The 18,402-nt window shown below is 42.1% G+C and overlaps 1 protein-coding gene across 7 annotated transcripts in view; it reads left to right on the forward strand.

The window, feature by feature from the left end:
- Positions 1–18,402, forward strand: part of PPIL6 (peptidylprolyl isomerase like 6) — a 38,674-nt gene that overhangs the window by 1,951 nt on the left and 18,321 nt on the right. For 2 of the 7 annotated variants that reach the window (XM_066373499.1, XM_066373501.1), the window contains exons 2-5: positions 4,374–4,469; positions 8,313–8,501; positions 11,313–11,375; positions 11,489–11,636. In XM_066373499.1, the coding sequence (XP_066229596.1) occupies positions 4,374–4,469; positions 8,313–8,501; positions 11,313–11,375; positions 11,489–11,636 (496 nt within the window). Of the gene's footprint in view, positions 1–729; positions 2,822–4,373; positions 4,470–8,312; positions 8,502–11,312; positions 11,376–11,488; positions 11,637–18,402 lie in introns of all 7 variants that reach the window. The other 5 variants (XM_066373506.1, XM_066373505.1, XM_066373500.1 and 2 more) reach the window with 5 other exon arrangements.

Genomic DNA, 18,402 nt, shown 5'->3' on the forward strand with positions numbered 1-18,402 from the left:
CAATCCTAGATGCCTGAGTAACTGACAAAGATTTAGATGTGTAAAGGATAAGCATTACACATATTCTAATTTGGATTTAGTTTATTCTGGAACAAACACTAAATTATGAAGAAAGTATGATTAAGCATGCTTAGTTTGAAACAGTCATCCTGCACAATTGCCTCAGACTGAGCACTGACACAAGAATTGAGACAAAAAGGACACATCATCTCTTGGTTGGGGACAGTCGTTTAGGAAGGAAATGGCCAGATTACTGTTGTCCTCTTCTGCTGTCCTTGGTCCCAAGGCAAGATGCACTCACATCCTGGCTTTCTCCCCATTGAAATACCTACCCTTGATGAAGCATAGATTAGTGTCCTCTTAGACCAGGGGTCAGGAACCTATGGCTTGCGAGCCAGATGTGGCTCTTTTGATGGCTGCATCTGGCTCACAGACAAATCTTTAATTAAAAAAAAGTAATAACGTTAAAAATATAAAACATTCTCATGTATTATAATCCATTCATTTCCTACTGCTCATATTCATGGTTGCGGGTGGCTGGAGCCAATCACAGCTATCCTCCGGACAACACCAAATTTTTATTGGATAATGCGTAAGGTACACGGGTTGTTGTGAGGTCTGGAAGTAAACTTCCCTCCTTTTAATCAAGTAAGCTAGCTAATTGCAGAAACCCTTTTGATGAAGAAGATGGCTAAAAGAAAAAAAGATAAGGAGTATCGTACTTTTCAGTAGGAATGGACAGAGGAATGCGCCTTTGTGGAGATAGCAGGTTCTGCAGTGTGTCTAATATGCAATGATAAAATTGCATCAGTGAAACGGTCAAATATAAAGCGCACTTCGACACACACCATACTACATTTGCATTGAAATATCCAGCGGGGGACAGCAGGAAGAAAGCATGTCAAGAGCTACTGTGCAGAGTGCAAGCTAGTCAACAGGAACTCCGTGTTTGGACCCAAAAAGGTGACTGGAATTCGGCTAGCTTTGCTGGTGCTTTAGCAATTGTGAGAAACGGAAAGCCATTCACAGATGGGGAGTATGCCAAAACATTCATGCTTGATGTTGCCAATGAACTTTTTGACGACTTTTCAGATAAAGACAAGATAATCAAACGAATAAAAGACATATCTCTTTTGGCAAGAACTGTTCACGGTCGTACTATCATGATGGCAAATAAAATTGAGGCAACACAAGTGAAGGACATAAACGAGCACCATTCTTTTCTCTTGCTTTGGACGAGTCAATAGACGTAAGCCATTTATCCCAGTTCAGCGTGATTGCAAAGTATGCTGTCGATGAAACACTACCTGAGGAAAGTCTTGCTGTTTTGCCTATGAAAGAGACAACAAGAGGGGAGGATTTATCCAAGTCTTTCACTGAGTTTGCTAAAGAAAAAATCTACTGATGGATAAACTTATTTCAGTGTGTACTGATGGTGCTACATACATGGTGGGGGAAAACAGGATTCGTAGCGCTTCTTCGTGAACATGGAAAGAGACCCATCCTAAGTTTTCACTGCATCCTACATCAGGAGGTGCTTTGTGCTCAGATGTGTGGCAAGTAGCTTGGTGAGGTGATGTTGCTGGTCATTCGGGTGGTCAACTTTATTGTTGCCCAAGCTTTAAATGATCGCAGTTTAAAACACTGCTGGATGAAGTTGGGAATAATTATCCTGGTCTGCTTCTGCACAGTAATGTGGGTTGGTTGTTAAGAGGGAAGGTGCTCAGCCGTTTCATAGCTTGTCTGAGCGAAATCCGGACTTTTTTTTTTTTTTTTTTTTTTTAATTTTTAAGACTTTATTCGTGTTGGAGAGATGAGAGAGGGGGAGAGAAAGAAGGAGGAGCAGGAAGCATCAACTCCCATATGTGCCTTGACCAGACAACACCGGGGTTTCCAACTGACAACCTCAGCATTCCTGGTGGACACTTTATCCACTGCGCCACCACAGGTCAGGCCGGACTTTTCTTGAAATGAAAAACATCGAGCATCCTAAGTTCGCTAACACTGAGTGGCTCCTGAAGTTCCACTGTCTCATGGACATGACTGAACATCTGAACCAGCTCAATGTGAAAATGCAAGGCCTTGGAAATACAGTCTTATCCCTTCAACAAGCAGTGTTTGCATTTGAAAACAAGCTGGAACTCTTCATCCCCGACATTGAAACAGGTCGTTTACTACACTTTGAAAAACTGGGAGAGTTTAAAGATGCATGCACAGCAAGTGACCCTGCTCAACAACTTGATCTCCAGCAGCTAGCGGGCTTCACATCTAATCTCCTTCAGTCATTCAAAGCACGCTTTGGAGAATTTTGTGAGCGCACTCCTTTTTTTAAGTTCATCAGCCATCCACACGAGTGTGCAGTGGACAGCGCGGACCTGAGTTACATCCCCAGTGTCTCCATCAGAGATTTTGAGCTACAAGCTGCTGACTTGAAGGCCTCAGACATGTGGGTGAATAAGTTCAAGTCACAGAATGAAGATTTGGAAAGACTTGCATGACAGCAAGCAGAGTTGGCAAGCAAACACAAGTGGGGAGAAATGAAAAAACTTCATCCCGCGGACCAGCTGATCATCAAAACTTGGAACGTGCTTCCTGTCACATACCACACACTGCAGCGTGTGAGTATTGCTGTACTGACAATGTTTGGCTCTACATATGCATGTGAACAGTTTTTCTCACATCTAAAGAACGTTAAGACCAATCTACGATCACGTTTAACGAATGGAAGTCTCAACGCCTGCATGAAGCTTAACCTCACCACATATCAATCAGACTACAAAGCCATCAGCAAAACCATGCAGCACCAGAAGTCGCATTAATGGTAAGAAGTACTTTATTCATCATTGGTTAGCAACAGCATAATAATGTTATTAAAAAGAATTCAGACACTTATTGTACTTTAAAAGTGTTGGTCTTACATAAAATGCACACATTTACTTGTATTTAGTGTTAAACATATTGTATGGCTCTCACAGAATTACATTTTAAAATATGTGGCGTTCATGGCTCTCTCAGCCAAAAAGGTTCCCAATCCCTGTCTTAGACCATGGCAGGAGAGGTCAGCTGTCACATTTCCTGTTGGCCTATCTACTCCTCAGACCAGGGGTCCCCAAACTTTTTACACAGGGGGCCAGTTCACTGTCTCTCAGACCATTGGAGGGCCGGACTATAAAAAAAAACTATGAACAAATCCCTATGCATACTGCACATATCTTATTTTAAAGTAAAAAAAAAGAAAAGAAAAAACAGGAACAAATACAATATTTAAAATAAAGAACAAGTACATTTAAATCAACAAACTGACCAGTATTTCAATGGGAACTATGGACCTGCTTTTGGCTAATGAGATGGTCAATGTGCTCCTCTCACTGACCACCAATGAAAGAGGTGCCCCTTCCGGAAGTGCAGCGGGGGCCGGATAAATGGCCTCAGGGGGCCGCATGCGGCCTGCGGGCCGTAGTTTGGGGACCCCTGCCTCAGACCTACTCAGAAAAGTGAGGCCTAATTAGTATTGTCTCAACTACCTTCTCTTGGTTTAGGAGGAGGGAAGTATAAAATATTAGGAACCCAAACCTTTAATTAAAATTTTTTTTTTCTATTTATTGATTTTAGAGGAAGGGAGAGAGAGAGAAACATTGATTTGTTGTTCCACTTATTTGCACATTTATTTGTTGATTCTTGTATGTGCCCTGAGCTACCTGGCCAGGGCAAAAAACATTTTATTTTTGACAGGGATTGTTAACCAGTAAGAATTTTCTGATTCATATAGACAAAATAATATATGTTAAACCAAAACATGCTCAGTATGTAAACCTAAACATGTCTAATACTACTACTCTTTGCCCTGAGAGGTATAATCACAACGATATCCTTTTGGTCATTCTCTATATATCAGTGAATTAGAGCACTGCTTTATTTATTTTAGTTAAAAGTATCTGTAGAGCCACTGAAGTTTAGTAAGAGTTTAATAGGGAAAAAACTGGTCCTAAGAAAACATGGCAGATCACAAAACTGTTGGCACAAACTCATTTATCTGTTCATTTGTTGCTTCACTTGCTATGTGTGAATGATCCACTATATGCTGGGTGTTGAAGCCAGTAGAAATATAGGAAAACTAAGACACAGTCTTTGCCCTCATGGGGCTTATTCTCTTCAGGTGAGAGACAAATAAGATAGAGCCCCAGTCTGGACTGGGGAGTGACTTAAAATGGAAATGGATACAGGGGCCTCTGGGTGGCTGGCAAGGGACATCCAGGTCAGACTGTGCAGCCTGGGTATTCATTGTGTAAAATTTCTTGGAGGTCATAAGAATTGGGGGAAATGATTATAAAAAAGATCTTACTCTAAAATAATTATTCTATTTTGAAACCTAGAATCTGAAGAATAATTTTCCATTCAGATTTGAAGATCCTATAATAGTTCCTCTTCAAGAATTTGCATGGGATCAATATCTACAGGAGAAGAAAAGGGTAAAGGATATTTGGGATGGGGTGAATGAGTGGAGTTTTGCCTGAAGTATTTTTTATTTATTTATTTATTTATTTATTTGTATTTTTCTGAAGCTGGAAACGGGGAGAGACAGTCAGACAGACTCCCGCATGCCCCCGACCGGGATCCACCCAGCACGCCCACCAGGGGCAACGGTCTGCCCACCAGGGGGCGATGCTCTGCCCCTCCGGGGCATCGCTCTGCAGCGACCAGAGCCACTCTAGCGCCTGGGGCAGAGGCCAAGGAGCCATCCCCAGCGCCTGGGCCATCTTTGCTCCAATGGAGCCTTGGCTGCGGGAGGGGAAGAGAGAGACAGAGAGAAAGGGGGGGGGGGGGTGGAGAAGCAAATGGGCACTTCTCCTATGTGCCCTGGCCGGGAATCGAACCCGGGTCCCCCGCACGCCAGGCCGATGCTCTACCGCTGAGCCAACCGGCCAGGGCCTTGCCTGAAGTATTTATGCATTGTTTTGCAAAAACTGAAGTAATTTTAGTGCAACTCAATTTTATTTCTCTAAATTATGCACTTTTGCTAAATTATTTCACTCATTTTACCAGTAAAAGATGTACAGGATTTTCTTTTGGAAGGCTAAGATAAAAGCAAGTTTTAAACTCTGAGTACTGCTGTTGATTACCCCTGCTGATGATGACCCCACTTACCCTGCATGTCACTGTCACTTCAGTGATGCCCTGGCGCTCTGGTTACTGTGGCCTGGCACTTTTGGTTTTGGAGCGCAGATATAGTGAGGGGCTTGTGTTGGGCTGTTGCCTAGGGGAACTCTGATGAGAGGCACCACGCTCTCCCAGGGTAGCCTGGTTCTAATTGGAGCTTCCTTCTCTGCACCTCCCTCCTAACAGTGCCCTTGCAGAGTCCCAGACCCCAGGGCTAGCGGGGCTTGTTCAGGGAGGGCAGATAGGTCTTCTCTTGGGTGCCAAGCCTGCCAGGTTGGTAGTGTGGCCTGGAGCATGTGCTATGGAGAATTCTAAGGTAGCACCCTGGCTCAGCACTATCTCGTGTTGCGGAGGGGCTGGGATGGCACACACCTACACACCTCTTGCTTGACATCCTTGGCCCAGTCTTGGTCCCAGTCCTGGTGTCCCTGCCCCACCCCATCTCACCAGCGGCTGATAAAATCTCATTTCCCCTGACCAGAGCAGTTTCGATTGTCCTGTGCTTGGTTGCACAAGGAGGTCCTGTGATTCTGTGATTGTCATGTAGATAGTGTTGCTTTACCCAAGACCAGTTCACTTTCCAGTCACATGAATAGTGCAAGACTGAGCCAGGAATACCACTTGTTAAGTCTCATACCAATTTCATAGTTATAATACCTTTTCACTGGCATTCGAATACAACCATAGCAAACACTTAGATATGGTGCTTATTAGATGCCAGACACTCTTCTAATAGCTTCTACATATATTAACTCTACTCCTTACAACAAGTAGTGTGAACAGTGGTCCTAGCTTACCTGGGACTGAGGAGTTTCCTGGGATACAGAAATTTTAGTGCTAAAGCTGGATCAGTCCTGGGCAAATCAGGACAGTTGGTCACCCTAACATAAAACAATGTTTCTCTTAATTTTTATAATCAAATTTACTATACTGTGTACCAGCACCATGCTCTCCAGCATAAGCCATGGTCGTATGCTTTGGTTTGCACCTGCTCTTACATAGTCCCACTGTACTCTTACATAGTAACTTCCCGCCCTTGTCAGCCTGGGTTACTGACCTTGAGATGTTTTGTGTGAACCTGAATGAGGCCTTCCAGATAATCACTGCTGCTTCTCTCCACCTATTCCTTATCCCTTAGCCTGCCTTCTCTCCCTCACCCTCGTTTCCTGGATGCCTGTCACTTTAACCTTTCCTTCCTTTTCAGGCAAGTGTATTGCCCTTCAGTGTAAGTGCTGTGTCTGTTTTGCCCTTCGGTGTAAGTGCTGTGTCCCATGTTAGATGTGGTGCTCTGTCACATGTTAGAAGATGTAGTGCTGTGTCCCATGTTAGATGTGGTGCTCTGTCACATGTTGGAAGATGTAGTGCTATGTCCCATGTTAGATGTGGTGCTCTGTCACATGTTAGAAGATGTAGTGCTATGTCCCATGTTAGATGTGGTGCTATGTCTCATGTTAGAAGATGTAGTGCTATGTCCCATGTTAAATGTGGTGCTATGTCTCATGTTAGATGTGGTGTCCTGTCACATGTTAGATGTGGTGCTTCTCAGCACACTTGAGGTTAGGTCCGGGCTGGCTGTAAGCCTCAGTGGCATGTGTTATGCACTGGAGGGGTGGCTTCAGGACTTGTGAGATGCCTTTCTCTTCTCCAAAAAAGGCAGCATCATACATCCTAGTGCTGGAAAACCCCAGAAACCATCAGGTCCAGCCCACTATCTTGAGGCAAGCGAGGAGGTCTCGTATGTACGAAAGACACAAAGACAAGGCATTCATGTCTTAAGCCTCTGAATAAAGTGTACCTTCTGCTGCATTTCTCTCACCAAGTGAACTAAACTTTCCACAATTAAATGTTTTCTCCCCTTTCCAAGTTTTGTGTCCTGTGAAATGTGGAAACATGGTAAATTCAAACAGTCCAGGGAGTGTTGACCCACAGGCTCGGTCAGTGACTTACAGTTCAGCACGAACAAGTGTATCATCTTCCTTGAAGCAGGTTTTGACAAAGGCATGGGGTTAGCAAACAAATATGAAATCGGAGAAGAGCTGCAAGGTTGGCAGGCTGCAGGCAGGCTGTTCCCCAGCCCTGCATTTCTCTAAGTGTGGTCTCCAGGCCCGAAGCAGTAGCAGCTCCTGAGATGTTAGAAATGTGGGTCTCAGGCCCCGCCCGCCCAGTCAGAAACTCAAGTGGGGCTCAGCAATCTGTAATTCTGACTGCCCACTAAAATTAGAGAAGAGCTGTCCCAAATTAGCCATGGTTTTGCCAGGACTGGCACTGGGTAGTAATAAACCAGATCTCGGAGGGGACATGAGTCAGTGGCCATACACTGGGATTTGGGAGGTTGGGGGTGTTGTGTGTATGAAAACACCAAAGTTATTCATTTTTGAAGGGGTTAGCGCTTGATAGTGTTGATGCTGCTGAGTCCCCTTCCTCACTGCCCTAGGGTTCCTGGGACTCCCTGCTGGAGGAAATGCCCTCAGGAAGCATTTCCTCCCCCTCACCCCACCCTCCGTCAATGAAGCATTATTTTCATCCTTGGCACTGAAAACCAAGTCTTACCAACAACCCCTGACCTTTCCATGTATCCACACAGTAAAATGCTCTTCTGAAATGATGCTACAGATGCTACAAGTTAATATAAGTTCACTACACACACAGACTTTTATTATCAGCTTTCCATCTATTTTCTATGATGATTCCATTTTTAAGATTACTGTTTTTAAAGATTTTATTTATTTATTTTAGAGAGGAGAGGAGGGAGGGAGAGAGAAAGAGAGAGAGAGAGAGAGAGAGAGAGAGAGAAGGGGGGAAGAGGAGCATCAACTCCCATATGTGCCTTGACCAGGCAAGCCCAGAGTTTCAAACCGACAACCTCAGCGTTCTGGGTTGATGCTTTATCCGCTGTGCCACCACAGGTGAGGCTCAGTTTTAAGAATACTTTTAGGTCATTCTTTGCTTTCAGTGATGTCAGAGTCTTGAAAGATGTTCTTAAAGTCTTTCTGAGAGCACAATTCTGAAAGGTGGCAAAAAAAATACTTTTTTAAAGATTCAACCCTAGAATTGAACCCAAGCTCTAACTTGTGGGTTTAGCAAGTTTTTTTTTTTTCTTTCTTTCTTCTTAGTTATATTTAATTTTTTTCTTTTTTGGTCCTTTTTCTTTACAGGAACTTAAGAATGAAGTCTGGGAATATTCTTCCTATGTCATGTGTTTTGTTAATGATCAACTCCTGGGTGATGCACTTGATCTTCGGAAATGGGCCCACAAGGTGTGGGATGTAGTTGATTTTAAGCCGCCTGAACTTTATGAGGCACTTACTATGGATTATTCTGCTAATTTCATAAGAAACACCAAGGCAAGTTACACTAATTTTTAAAGAAAAATAGTGGAATCTTTGAAGATTCATGTTGATCCAGCATTAATTACTGATACCCTAATGAAGGGAGTATAAAAGAGCAGGTTTGCAAAGGCTTATAATATGGCAGGGTTTGGCTTGGCGGTGTGTCCATAGGCATCTCTCATAGCAGGCAGGAGCATCCCTGCTCAAACATTTCCATTTCCATTTCCCTCAGAGGTTTATATGCTTCATCATTCATCTTAAAATATAGAGACTCCCCATCAGAGAAGGTCAAGCCTATCAGTCATCCACCTTTAGAGTGGAATATTTTAATTAGTATTTTCTAACATCTAAGTGACAGCAACTGCACTAAGAGAGTGGAAAGTGTGAGAAGAAAGGTGACATTTTAAAGCATGACACATAGTTGGTGAGAGCAGGACTGGACAAGCTATAGCGCTGGGTTTTCCAGTGGCAGAGGACAGGCATGGAGGCTGAGGTCCAGATAGTAAGAGACATCAGGGTAGATAACAATGGAAATAAAAGTACTCTGTAATTTTGATCAAACTTTGTAGCAACAACTGCCACATGCTGAAAATCACTTCATGCTCATGTCGGCTTAGACCCACAAAAATTCCAATGTCTTTCTGAGTTGTTCAAAGGCAAAGACTAATATCCTGCATCCTTATTTAACCACTGCCTTGAACAGAATCTGAAACATAGTAGGTGCTCAGTGAATGTTTAGTTAAATAAACAGTGCACTTGGAAAATGCTAGAAACTCTGGGGAGGAATCTAATGTTCATAGCAGTTAATTCCCAAAGGGACAGGAGTCTAGAAGTACGTGTGTCCTCTGGGAATAACTGGGGACAGTGAAGAGGCTAGGAAAATGAGAGTACTGGTTAAGAGTCTTAATGCTGTCAATACTAAGCTGCTCTGGTTGACTTAAGGAAGAAGAGTATGCAAAAGGATATTGGTAAACTCACAACTGACAGGTTAGCTAGAGAACCTGCTTTAGAAAGCAGGAACCAAGGGAGACCTGGCAACAGGAAGACATGGCCAGAGTCACGCCCCAGGAATGTGCAGCCGGGATCTACCACGGATGCCTGCAGGCCTGGGTTCGAATTGCCATCTTTGCCAAGAATAACTTCTCAGCTGACTTTTTTCACTCCCTGGAGAGCCAGTGCCCTGGCAGGAGCACCTAACCTGTGGAGCTCAGGTCATACCCATGCACTTGGGCTCTTACAGGGTTGAGGGAGGGAGGCAGAATCTGGCCCCTTTCAGTTCTGTAGAGGGTGGTGGGGCCCTGTAGCGAATTCCCCGAAAAAGGAAAGGTATTGAGCTGTTAAGTAGGATAATAACCTAAACAGGCCCAGTGAAGAAAGGTTGAATTTACTATCCATTCTGAACCAAGCAGTTGGATTTTATCTAGAAGAAAGCCCAGCCAACAGAACTTTTCAGAAAGAGTAGGACATAGTCCTCTTTGCTGTTTTGGAACAACTTTTAGGGCTGTGAGGAAACAGCCTGGTGGCAGGGCAGCCATCTCGAAGGCTGCTATAGTGGCATGGGCTGGAGGGAATGATGGTTTGAATTAATTAGTGGCAGTGAGGAGAGGGCCCTAGATTCCAGAGAAGATCCTTAGGTGTTTTCTTGCTGAGTAAAACCCTGAGTTGGTTTACTTCTGGATTGGATTGATATGCTACATAATTCTCTTTGTGGGTTTGGCTGCTAGGAGACATTATCTTGTGTAGCGTTCATTTGCTCTCTTTTCATTAGAATTTTAGAATTGTCTACTTTGATAACCCCATAAAGATAAGATATTGTTGTATAGGGAATCATGGTTTTCAGTGTATCTTTTTTCTCCTAAGCCTGTGAAGTTTATTATATTATGCCTCTTATTCTAAAGTTATATATTCGTTTATAATTAAGAAATTGTCATACAGAAGCTGAGAGGCACAAATTAAAAGTGATTTCATTTGTGTTCCTAGATTCTTAAGAAATAAAGCAAGGCAAATTATATAAGTGCTACCTTGTTAAGTCAGGTGGCATTTTTATGTATGACAATGGTGTCTAAGATTCAGAATGTACTCTGCTCCCTAAATGTACATTAGATGTACTCTGCTCCCTAAATGAGTGCTACTGTAATAGAGACTGGTGCTTTCATTTTGGATGCTTCTTTGTAAAGCCAGACAAGATCTCACAAATGTGAGCTGTCTACCAGAAAGGATGTCATTTAAAAACAAGAGGTGGGGTTCTCTGGGAACATGAGGACATGATTGCACAGCATCGAAAGCCCAGTGTCTCTCTTCCCAATCCCTGAAATCATGCCTCCTATGGATATGGTGGCCTTATTTTCCCACTCAGAAAGGCTGGCCTGGCTCTCGTTAGCTAATCTGAGCTGTCTCTGAAAATCCAGAACACATGGTAACCAAATCCATAGTGCTCACATTGGCTGTTTTCCCAAAATTACACAAGAAAGAAAAGAATTCCTAGTCTCCTACTTTTCCCAAAGGGACTGGCTGGTGTTCCTTTCCACACCTAGTTAGTGATGGTAGTGGATATCTAGGCCAGGTGTTCTCAGTCTTGGTGATAGGGTAATGTTACTCAAAGCTTCGCTACTAAAGGGTTTTAAAAAGTGTGTTATTTAGGTTATAAAGACAATGTAATAAAATTTAACAACAATCTTTAAGTCATTCTTTTAATTTTGCTGTTAGGTTCTCCACTGTTAATGCTGTTGACATCAATAAAAACATTATTGCTTTATTTTTGGTCATATCTAAAATTTTCTTCCAAGACATTTACCTGCACTATCATTTTCTCCTGAATTTTAACAGCATGATATTGTGTTCTTGGATATTTCTATTGATGTTTATCCAATTGGAAGATTGGTTTTTGAGGTAAGGGGTTTTTTGTTCTTGTTGTTGTTTTAGTAAGTTGTGGGGAATGGGAATTTATAACTTTCGAAATGTCAAATATTTAATCTTTGAAATATTTAATCTTTATTTTGTAGCTGTACAGTGATGTATGCCCCAAAACATGTAAAAATTTTCAGGTCTTATGCACAGGAAAAGCAGGTTTTTCTCAAAGTGGCATCAGACTACATTATGCAGGCTCAATTTTTCATCGACTAGTACAGAATGGTTGGATACAAGGAGGAGGTGAGTTTAAAAATCTTAAATACAGCTTAATTTTAATGTCAAATCAGAATGTGCAAAATTTTACCTACCTTTGTGAAATGCATATAAGAATTAGATATATTTAATATTAAGTGTTCTATATATTTAAAGGATACTTTATATGCCCAAATGGTGAGTTAAGATATTCATACCCTTTAAAAATTCCCCAACTATTAAACAAGTCTAATGTATGTTACCAGCTATGTTCCAAAATAAAAGGTCATGTAAGGAACTTTTTTTTTTTTTACAGAGAGAGAGAGAGTCAGAGAGAGAGGGATAGATAGAGACAGACAGACAGGAATGAAGAGAGATGAGAAGCATCAATCATCAGTTTTTCGTTGTGGCGCTTTAGTTCATTGATTGCTTTCTCACATGTGTCTTGACCGCGGGGCTACAGCAGACTGAGTAACCCCTTACTCAAGCCTGCGACCTTGGGTTCAAGCTGGTGAGCTTTGCTCAAACCAGATGAGCCCGTGCTCAAGCTGGCGACCTCGGGGTCTCGAACCTGGGTCCTCTGCATCCCAGTCCAACGCTCTATCCACTGTGCCATTGCCTGGTCAGGCAGTAGCATAACATTTTTTAAAAAAATTTTATATTTACTTATATTTTTTAGTAGGGGGGGCCAGAGACAGACTACCACATGAGCCTGACCAGGATCCACCCAGCATGCCCACCAGGAGGCGATGCTCTGCCCATCTGGGGTGTTGCTCCATTGCAACCAGAGCCATTCTAGCGCCTGAGGCAGAGGCCATGGAGCTGTCCCTAGCGCCTGGGCCAAGTTTTCTCCAATCGAGCCATGGCTGTGGGGGTGGGGGAGGATAGAGAGAGAAGGGGGAGGGGTGGAGAAGCAGATGAGCACTTCTCCTGTGTGCCCTGACTGCGAATCAAACCCAGGACATCCACACACTGAGCCAACACTCTACCGCTGAGCCAACCAGCCAGGGCCAAAGTAGCATAACATTTTTAATCAAAATATAGTTTCAAATGCTCACCTAAATAAATAAGAGTACCTGGAAAATACAGTACTTTTAAGAAACCCACTAAAGGTGGGAATTTGAAGATAGAATAAATGGAAAACAACTTATTTCTCATCAAAGATGTTACATTATTACACGGAAAAGCGAGATCTAGAGTATTTTGATTGCCTTTTTGCCTTCTTTTCAGGTCAGTCCTTCGGCTTCACACAGACTAGGTGCCTAGGTAACACACAAAATTAAATTTGGGAGGCCTTTTGGGAAATATTCTATAAGGAGAAATCAGTCAGCAATTTAAAAATAATTGGCTTAGGGAAAAAAACCTCATAGACACAGACAACAGTATGGTTATTACCAGAGAGGAAGGGGCGGGGAGATAGAAGAGGGTAAAGGGGGATAGATGGATGGAAGGAGACTTGCCTGGGGGTGGTGACTACACACCACAATATGCAGATGATATATTGTAGAATTGTGCATCTGAAACCTCTGTAATCTTATTTACCAATGTTACCCCAATAACTTTCCATAAAAAAGAAAGAAAAAGATTGAAGGTGAAAGAATGAAAATATATATAACATGTAAATAGTAACAACAACAACAAAAGAAATGGCATGATGTGGAAGGAGATTGCTTGAACTTGATGAATTATGCAGAGGTTTAAACTAATATGTTTAATTATTTTTCTACAATCTGGAACATTGTGAGGTTGATATAATGTTGATTTAACCTGAGCATGTACTATGTGAAAGGCAGAAACTGTGGGCTAAACTGAAAACATGAGGCTAGTGTGTTCCAAACGGAAAATTTATTTTAAAAGTGCTTGGGTGCAGGTGGGCTGAGACCAGCGAAGGGTGTCAGCCCGAGGGAGGGATAGGGCAGGGGTTATATGGAATAATCAAAGGGCTTGGGGCAAAAGCAGCTGGCATTGTTGCATCTGCTCATACAAGACAGTTTCCTCTGTTTGTGGATGGGAGGAAAATCCAATCTCCTCAAAATCTGTTTGTGCCTTGACTCAACCGTGCTCAATCAGCAACCGGCTGCAAGGGGAGATTAGGCCAGGTTACTAAGTAAGCCAGTCCTACCTCCTCCGGGCCTGCAGTGTTCTTGAGATGGCAGCTAAGTAGCCATTTTATCTATCAGTCTGTAAGTTAGCTATTTCTCCTCAGTTTCTCCAAAATAAGATCAGATCACCAATAGTGTTATTTTACTTCATTATCTTGTCACTTAATTTTTTTATTTTTATTTTTTTTTGCACTGGTAACTATGAATTTTATTATGTGGACATCTAATGTGGCATGCATCTGTACAAACCTTTCAGGCAGTGGTCCACAGCTGGGTTATGAATGAAAAGGCATAAATTTTTCTCTCATTTTATTACAATGAAGTTTAACAGTACAGAAAAGTTACATGACCTTGGTGGGTCAAATTTTCTAAACCCTGCAACATCAGGAACTCTAAATACATTAAATATCGCCACTTAATTTTATATATTATGTGTAAGGCCAAGGGCCGCCGCCATCGTGGCCATTCACATGCAGGTTCCCATTAGATTCGGACAGACGGTAAAGAAATGGGAGCCAAAGAATGGTGGGCCATTCCTTTATTAAAGTCTTGCACTGGCCAATGAGCAAACACACAGAAGGAAAACACTTTCCTCTTCATTCATTCAGAGCTCACAAAGCTACTGACACACTATCCGGTTCCACAACCAGGAAAATCTTCTCCGTTTCCTCCTAGAATCAAAGGCCCCACCAGTCTCAGCAGATCTCACAAAAGCCTCTCAGCTCCCCATCTGCACACCGTCTCCCTTCTCTTTCTGTGCTCTCACCCTGCAACACCATGGCTTCCTTCTTCCTTTTCCTTCTCCTTCTCCTTCCTTTTAAAACTTTTCTGGCCCCAAAACCTCTCCTCCAGCAAACATTAGCATAACAATGGCCCTTCCCAAGCAGGAAGGTAATTTGCAATTTCATAGACATACCTGGCGCTGCCCAGCACCATTTTCTAACAATAAAAGTGAGGAAACTTAAAAAATACAAATTTTACAAACTCATTTGCCCAACACTATGTATCATCCTATGTCAACATACATAAAGATAAAATATTTAGAGTCTGCCTAATTTATCATATTGCTATACCAGTTTAACTCTTCATTAGTTAACCTTTAGATTGTTTTTAATTTTTTGTTAGTATAAAACAATCCCTGGGGGGTTTGGATATCAGGGTCTTCTGATACTTAGTTCAGTGTTGACTCATATTTGCTAGGCTCCTAGATGCTATGTTCTTGGTTTTGGTTTTTGTTTAGACCTCCCTGCCCCCCACCCAGGACCCCCATCCTCCAGTAAGATTTGGGAAAGATGGGTCATGTTATTTATTTTTTTGAAGTAAAATTTCCAAATAGTAAAGTGCACAGATCTTAATAATAGTGAAACAGTAATGTTAAGGACAGTATGGAAAAAAATTCTGATTACTCAATTTAAATCCAAACTGATACATGTAAGTTGTACTATGTTGGATAAGCATTTCTGAATCCGTTTTTAAATTACAAAATGGGGATAATTATAATATCACAAGATGTGGTACAGATTCAATGACGTATGTTGAAAGTGCCAACTCTGTAAACATTTTTCCTTCAGATGTCAGATTCCCACAGGGCTGTGTGTCGAATTTTGTAGTACAGGAGCTAAATGGTTTTGTGTTAATGCCTTATGATGCTTCCAGTCATTATTTCTTGCTCTTTGGAACTAATAGGCCCTACACAGTCTTCCCTCCCCAAAGCCCTATCTCATCCTCTGACATTTCCCTCTGGCTCACTGTGCTCCACACATTGAGCTCCGTGCTATTTCTGAAGCACATCAAGCATACATATGCCATGAGGGTCTTTGTTGTTTCTTTTGCCTGGGACACACTCAACCCAGATAGTCCTTCAGATGTCCCCTTGCTATACTGATCTTCAAGATTTAAATCATACCTGACCTGTGGTGCTGCAGTGGATAAAGTGTCAACCTGGAACGCTGAGATCACCAGTTCAAAACACTGGGCTTGCCTAGTCAAGGTACATATGGGAGTTGATGCTTCCTGTTCCCCCATTTTTTTCTCTCTTTCCTCTCTAAAATGAATAAATAAAATCTAAAAAAAAAAGTTAAAAAAAAAAAACATTTAAATCAGCACCCTGGCCAGTGGCGCAGTAGCCAGAGCATCGTCCAGAGCGTTGATGTCACCAGTGGAACCTGGATTGCCAGCTTGAGCCCAGGGTTACTGATCCCAGGGTTGCTGGCTCAACCCTGAGTTCGCTAGTTTGAGCCCTAGTCAGGGCACATGTGAAAATCAATCAATGTCACAACTAAGTGGAACAGTGAGTTGATGCTTCTCTTTCTCTTTCCCTGTTTCTCTTCCTCCTTTCATCCGTGCCTTCCTCTCAAAAGATTTAAATAAAAATCATTGGGCTTTAAAGTTTACTTTTAACAGTATTTTGCATTGCTGAATTTGTTTTCAAATATATAGAAATAATACCAGGTATATAAGGCTGAATTCATGGGGGTGGGTTATGGCCACAAAAAAAATATTAAATACTGATAGGTATCAATATAAAGAATTCCCTGAGAGATCTAAAGCAAAGAACTAGCAGTAGTTCTCAAAGTGTGTGCCAGGGCGCACTGGTGCACTCCAGAAGATTTCCAGGTGCACCCTATGGTATTCCAGAGAAATATGTGCCTGTTGGGGACCAAAAAACCAACAGGGTTTTTGGAGTTTAGATTTTTGGGGGACAGAGGTGTGGGGAATTGGCTGTAAGCTGACAGTCTGCCCAACCCCCCACCTCACTTGACTGATTAGGTTGCAAAAGGCTGTTAAGCTATGGTGCTGGATTGTTTACACTACCCCCCCATGCTCCCCGGAAAGACTGGAGGCAAATTTCTTCTATCCTTTGCTTGGTGTCAAGTTAAGATGATATGTATGGTGGGGGCTTTCTACACCAGTGGCTTTCAACGTTTTTACACTTGGGGAATAGTTAAGATAGGAGAATTATTTCAGGGACCTCTAAGAGAGAAATCACCCTGAGCATAAGTGAATTTGACTAAGATCATTGGGTCTATAATCTTCATACACCATCAGGGTGGTTAACTCTTTCACAGGCCTGCACGAAATTGATTGCAGACCGGCAGTTGAAAAACACTGTTCTACACTCAACACAATGAAGAGTAAAAAGAGAGGAATTCTTCAATGTATTGATGAGGAAATGAGAGTTTGCCTTTCAAATATATGCCCAAACGAGGACACATCAGGTTCATGTTTTTCATAAACACAAGAATGAAAAAATTTAACACATTTGCTCCGGGACCTGCCGAATTTACTAAATCTTACCAAGAATGTATCTATATATATAAAAAGATAACTTTTTTGTCATTTTTAAATTTTTTAACCCCTTTTTTTTTCTTACAAATTCTAAAAAGCATAACTCAAAAAATGTAACAAATACTTTTTATTTATTTATTTTTTAATTTATTTTTTTATTATTATTAACTTTTTTTGTATTTTTCTGAAGTTGGAAACGGGGAGGCAGACTCCCGCATGCACCCGACCGGGATCCACCCAGCATGCCCACCAGGGGGCGATGCTCTGCCCATCTGGGGCATCACTCTGTTGCAACCAGAGCCATTCTAGCGCCTGAGGCAGAGGCCACAGAGCCATCCTCAGTGCCCGGGCAAACTTTGCTCCAGTGGAGCCTTGGCTGCGGGAGGGGAAGAGAGAGACAGAGAGGAAGAAGAGGGGGATGGGTGGAGAAGCAAATGGGTGCTTCTCCTGTGTGTCCTGGCCGGGAATCAAACCTGGGACTCCTGCACGCCAGGCCGACGCTCTACCACTGAGCCAACTGGCCAGGGCCCAGAAATGCTTTTTAATGTCAGAATAAATTTAATTTTGTCGTATTTATTTCATTTAATTACCATAAAAGCACGCTTGGACTTTATATTTTTTCTTTAATATTTGACTTATAACATATTTCTCAGAAATCTGTATATAGTGCACATACAATTATTTGTAGGATTTTAAATGTGCCCCAACTTCAAAAAGTTTGAGAACCACTGGACTAGAGTAATGGATGTTAGAACAAGGAAGTGTCACTGGTGTTTAAGTGTTAGTAAGGAAGGGGAGCCATCTGGACAGATTTGTCTGAGCAAAGTAGACATTAGGATCTGGAGAAGCAGGTGCTAAGCGACCTTTGTTCCTGGATTTAGCCATTCAGCCATTGCGGCAGCTGCTGAGAGTTGCTGCGTCCTCTGGGTGAATCACGGGAAAAGTAGCAGTCAGAGAGGGGTTGGAGACTTGAAATTTATCAGTTAACTTCTGACTCAGCTTTGTGATTAGTATAATTTAAATATATGTCCTGTCCTGTATACATTCCCTCCACATGCTTGCTGTTGCATCATATATCTTTAAAACAGCACAGACACTTTATAGAGAAATCACTCATACTGAGTTAAAATGGCACAGTCCTTCGTCAGGTAAGTATTGCCCACTGTATTCAAGGAGGGTGGATGGGAGGCTGAGGAAGTAAGAGGCACTGGGGAGGCCACAGGCCCAAGAGGCCTCAAAACCTCTAGTTTCACTAGAATTAGCTTTGTTTCCTTTGAGCTATGGATAGATTAAAAATAACTTGTACATGGAGTTTTATATTAGGAGCATTGCCTAAGCCAAAATATGTATGTAGTGCAAAAGAGCTCTATAAATACCTTTAAAAAACTCATTATATTACAAAGGAACTTCATTTCCAAAATATT

Source organism: Saccopteryx leptura, chromosome 3 (assembly GCF_036850995.1).
Source record: "Saccopteryx leptura isolate mSacLep1 chromosome 3, mSacLep1_pri_phased_curated, whole genome shotgun sequence".
In the NCBI taxonomy this organism is placed as follows: domain Eukaryota; kingdom Metazoa; phylum Chordata; class Mammalia; order Chiroptera; family Emballonuridae; genus Saccopteryx; species Saccopteryx leptura.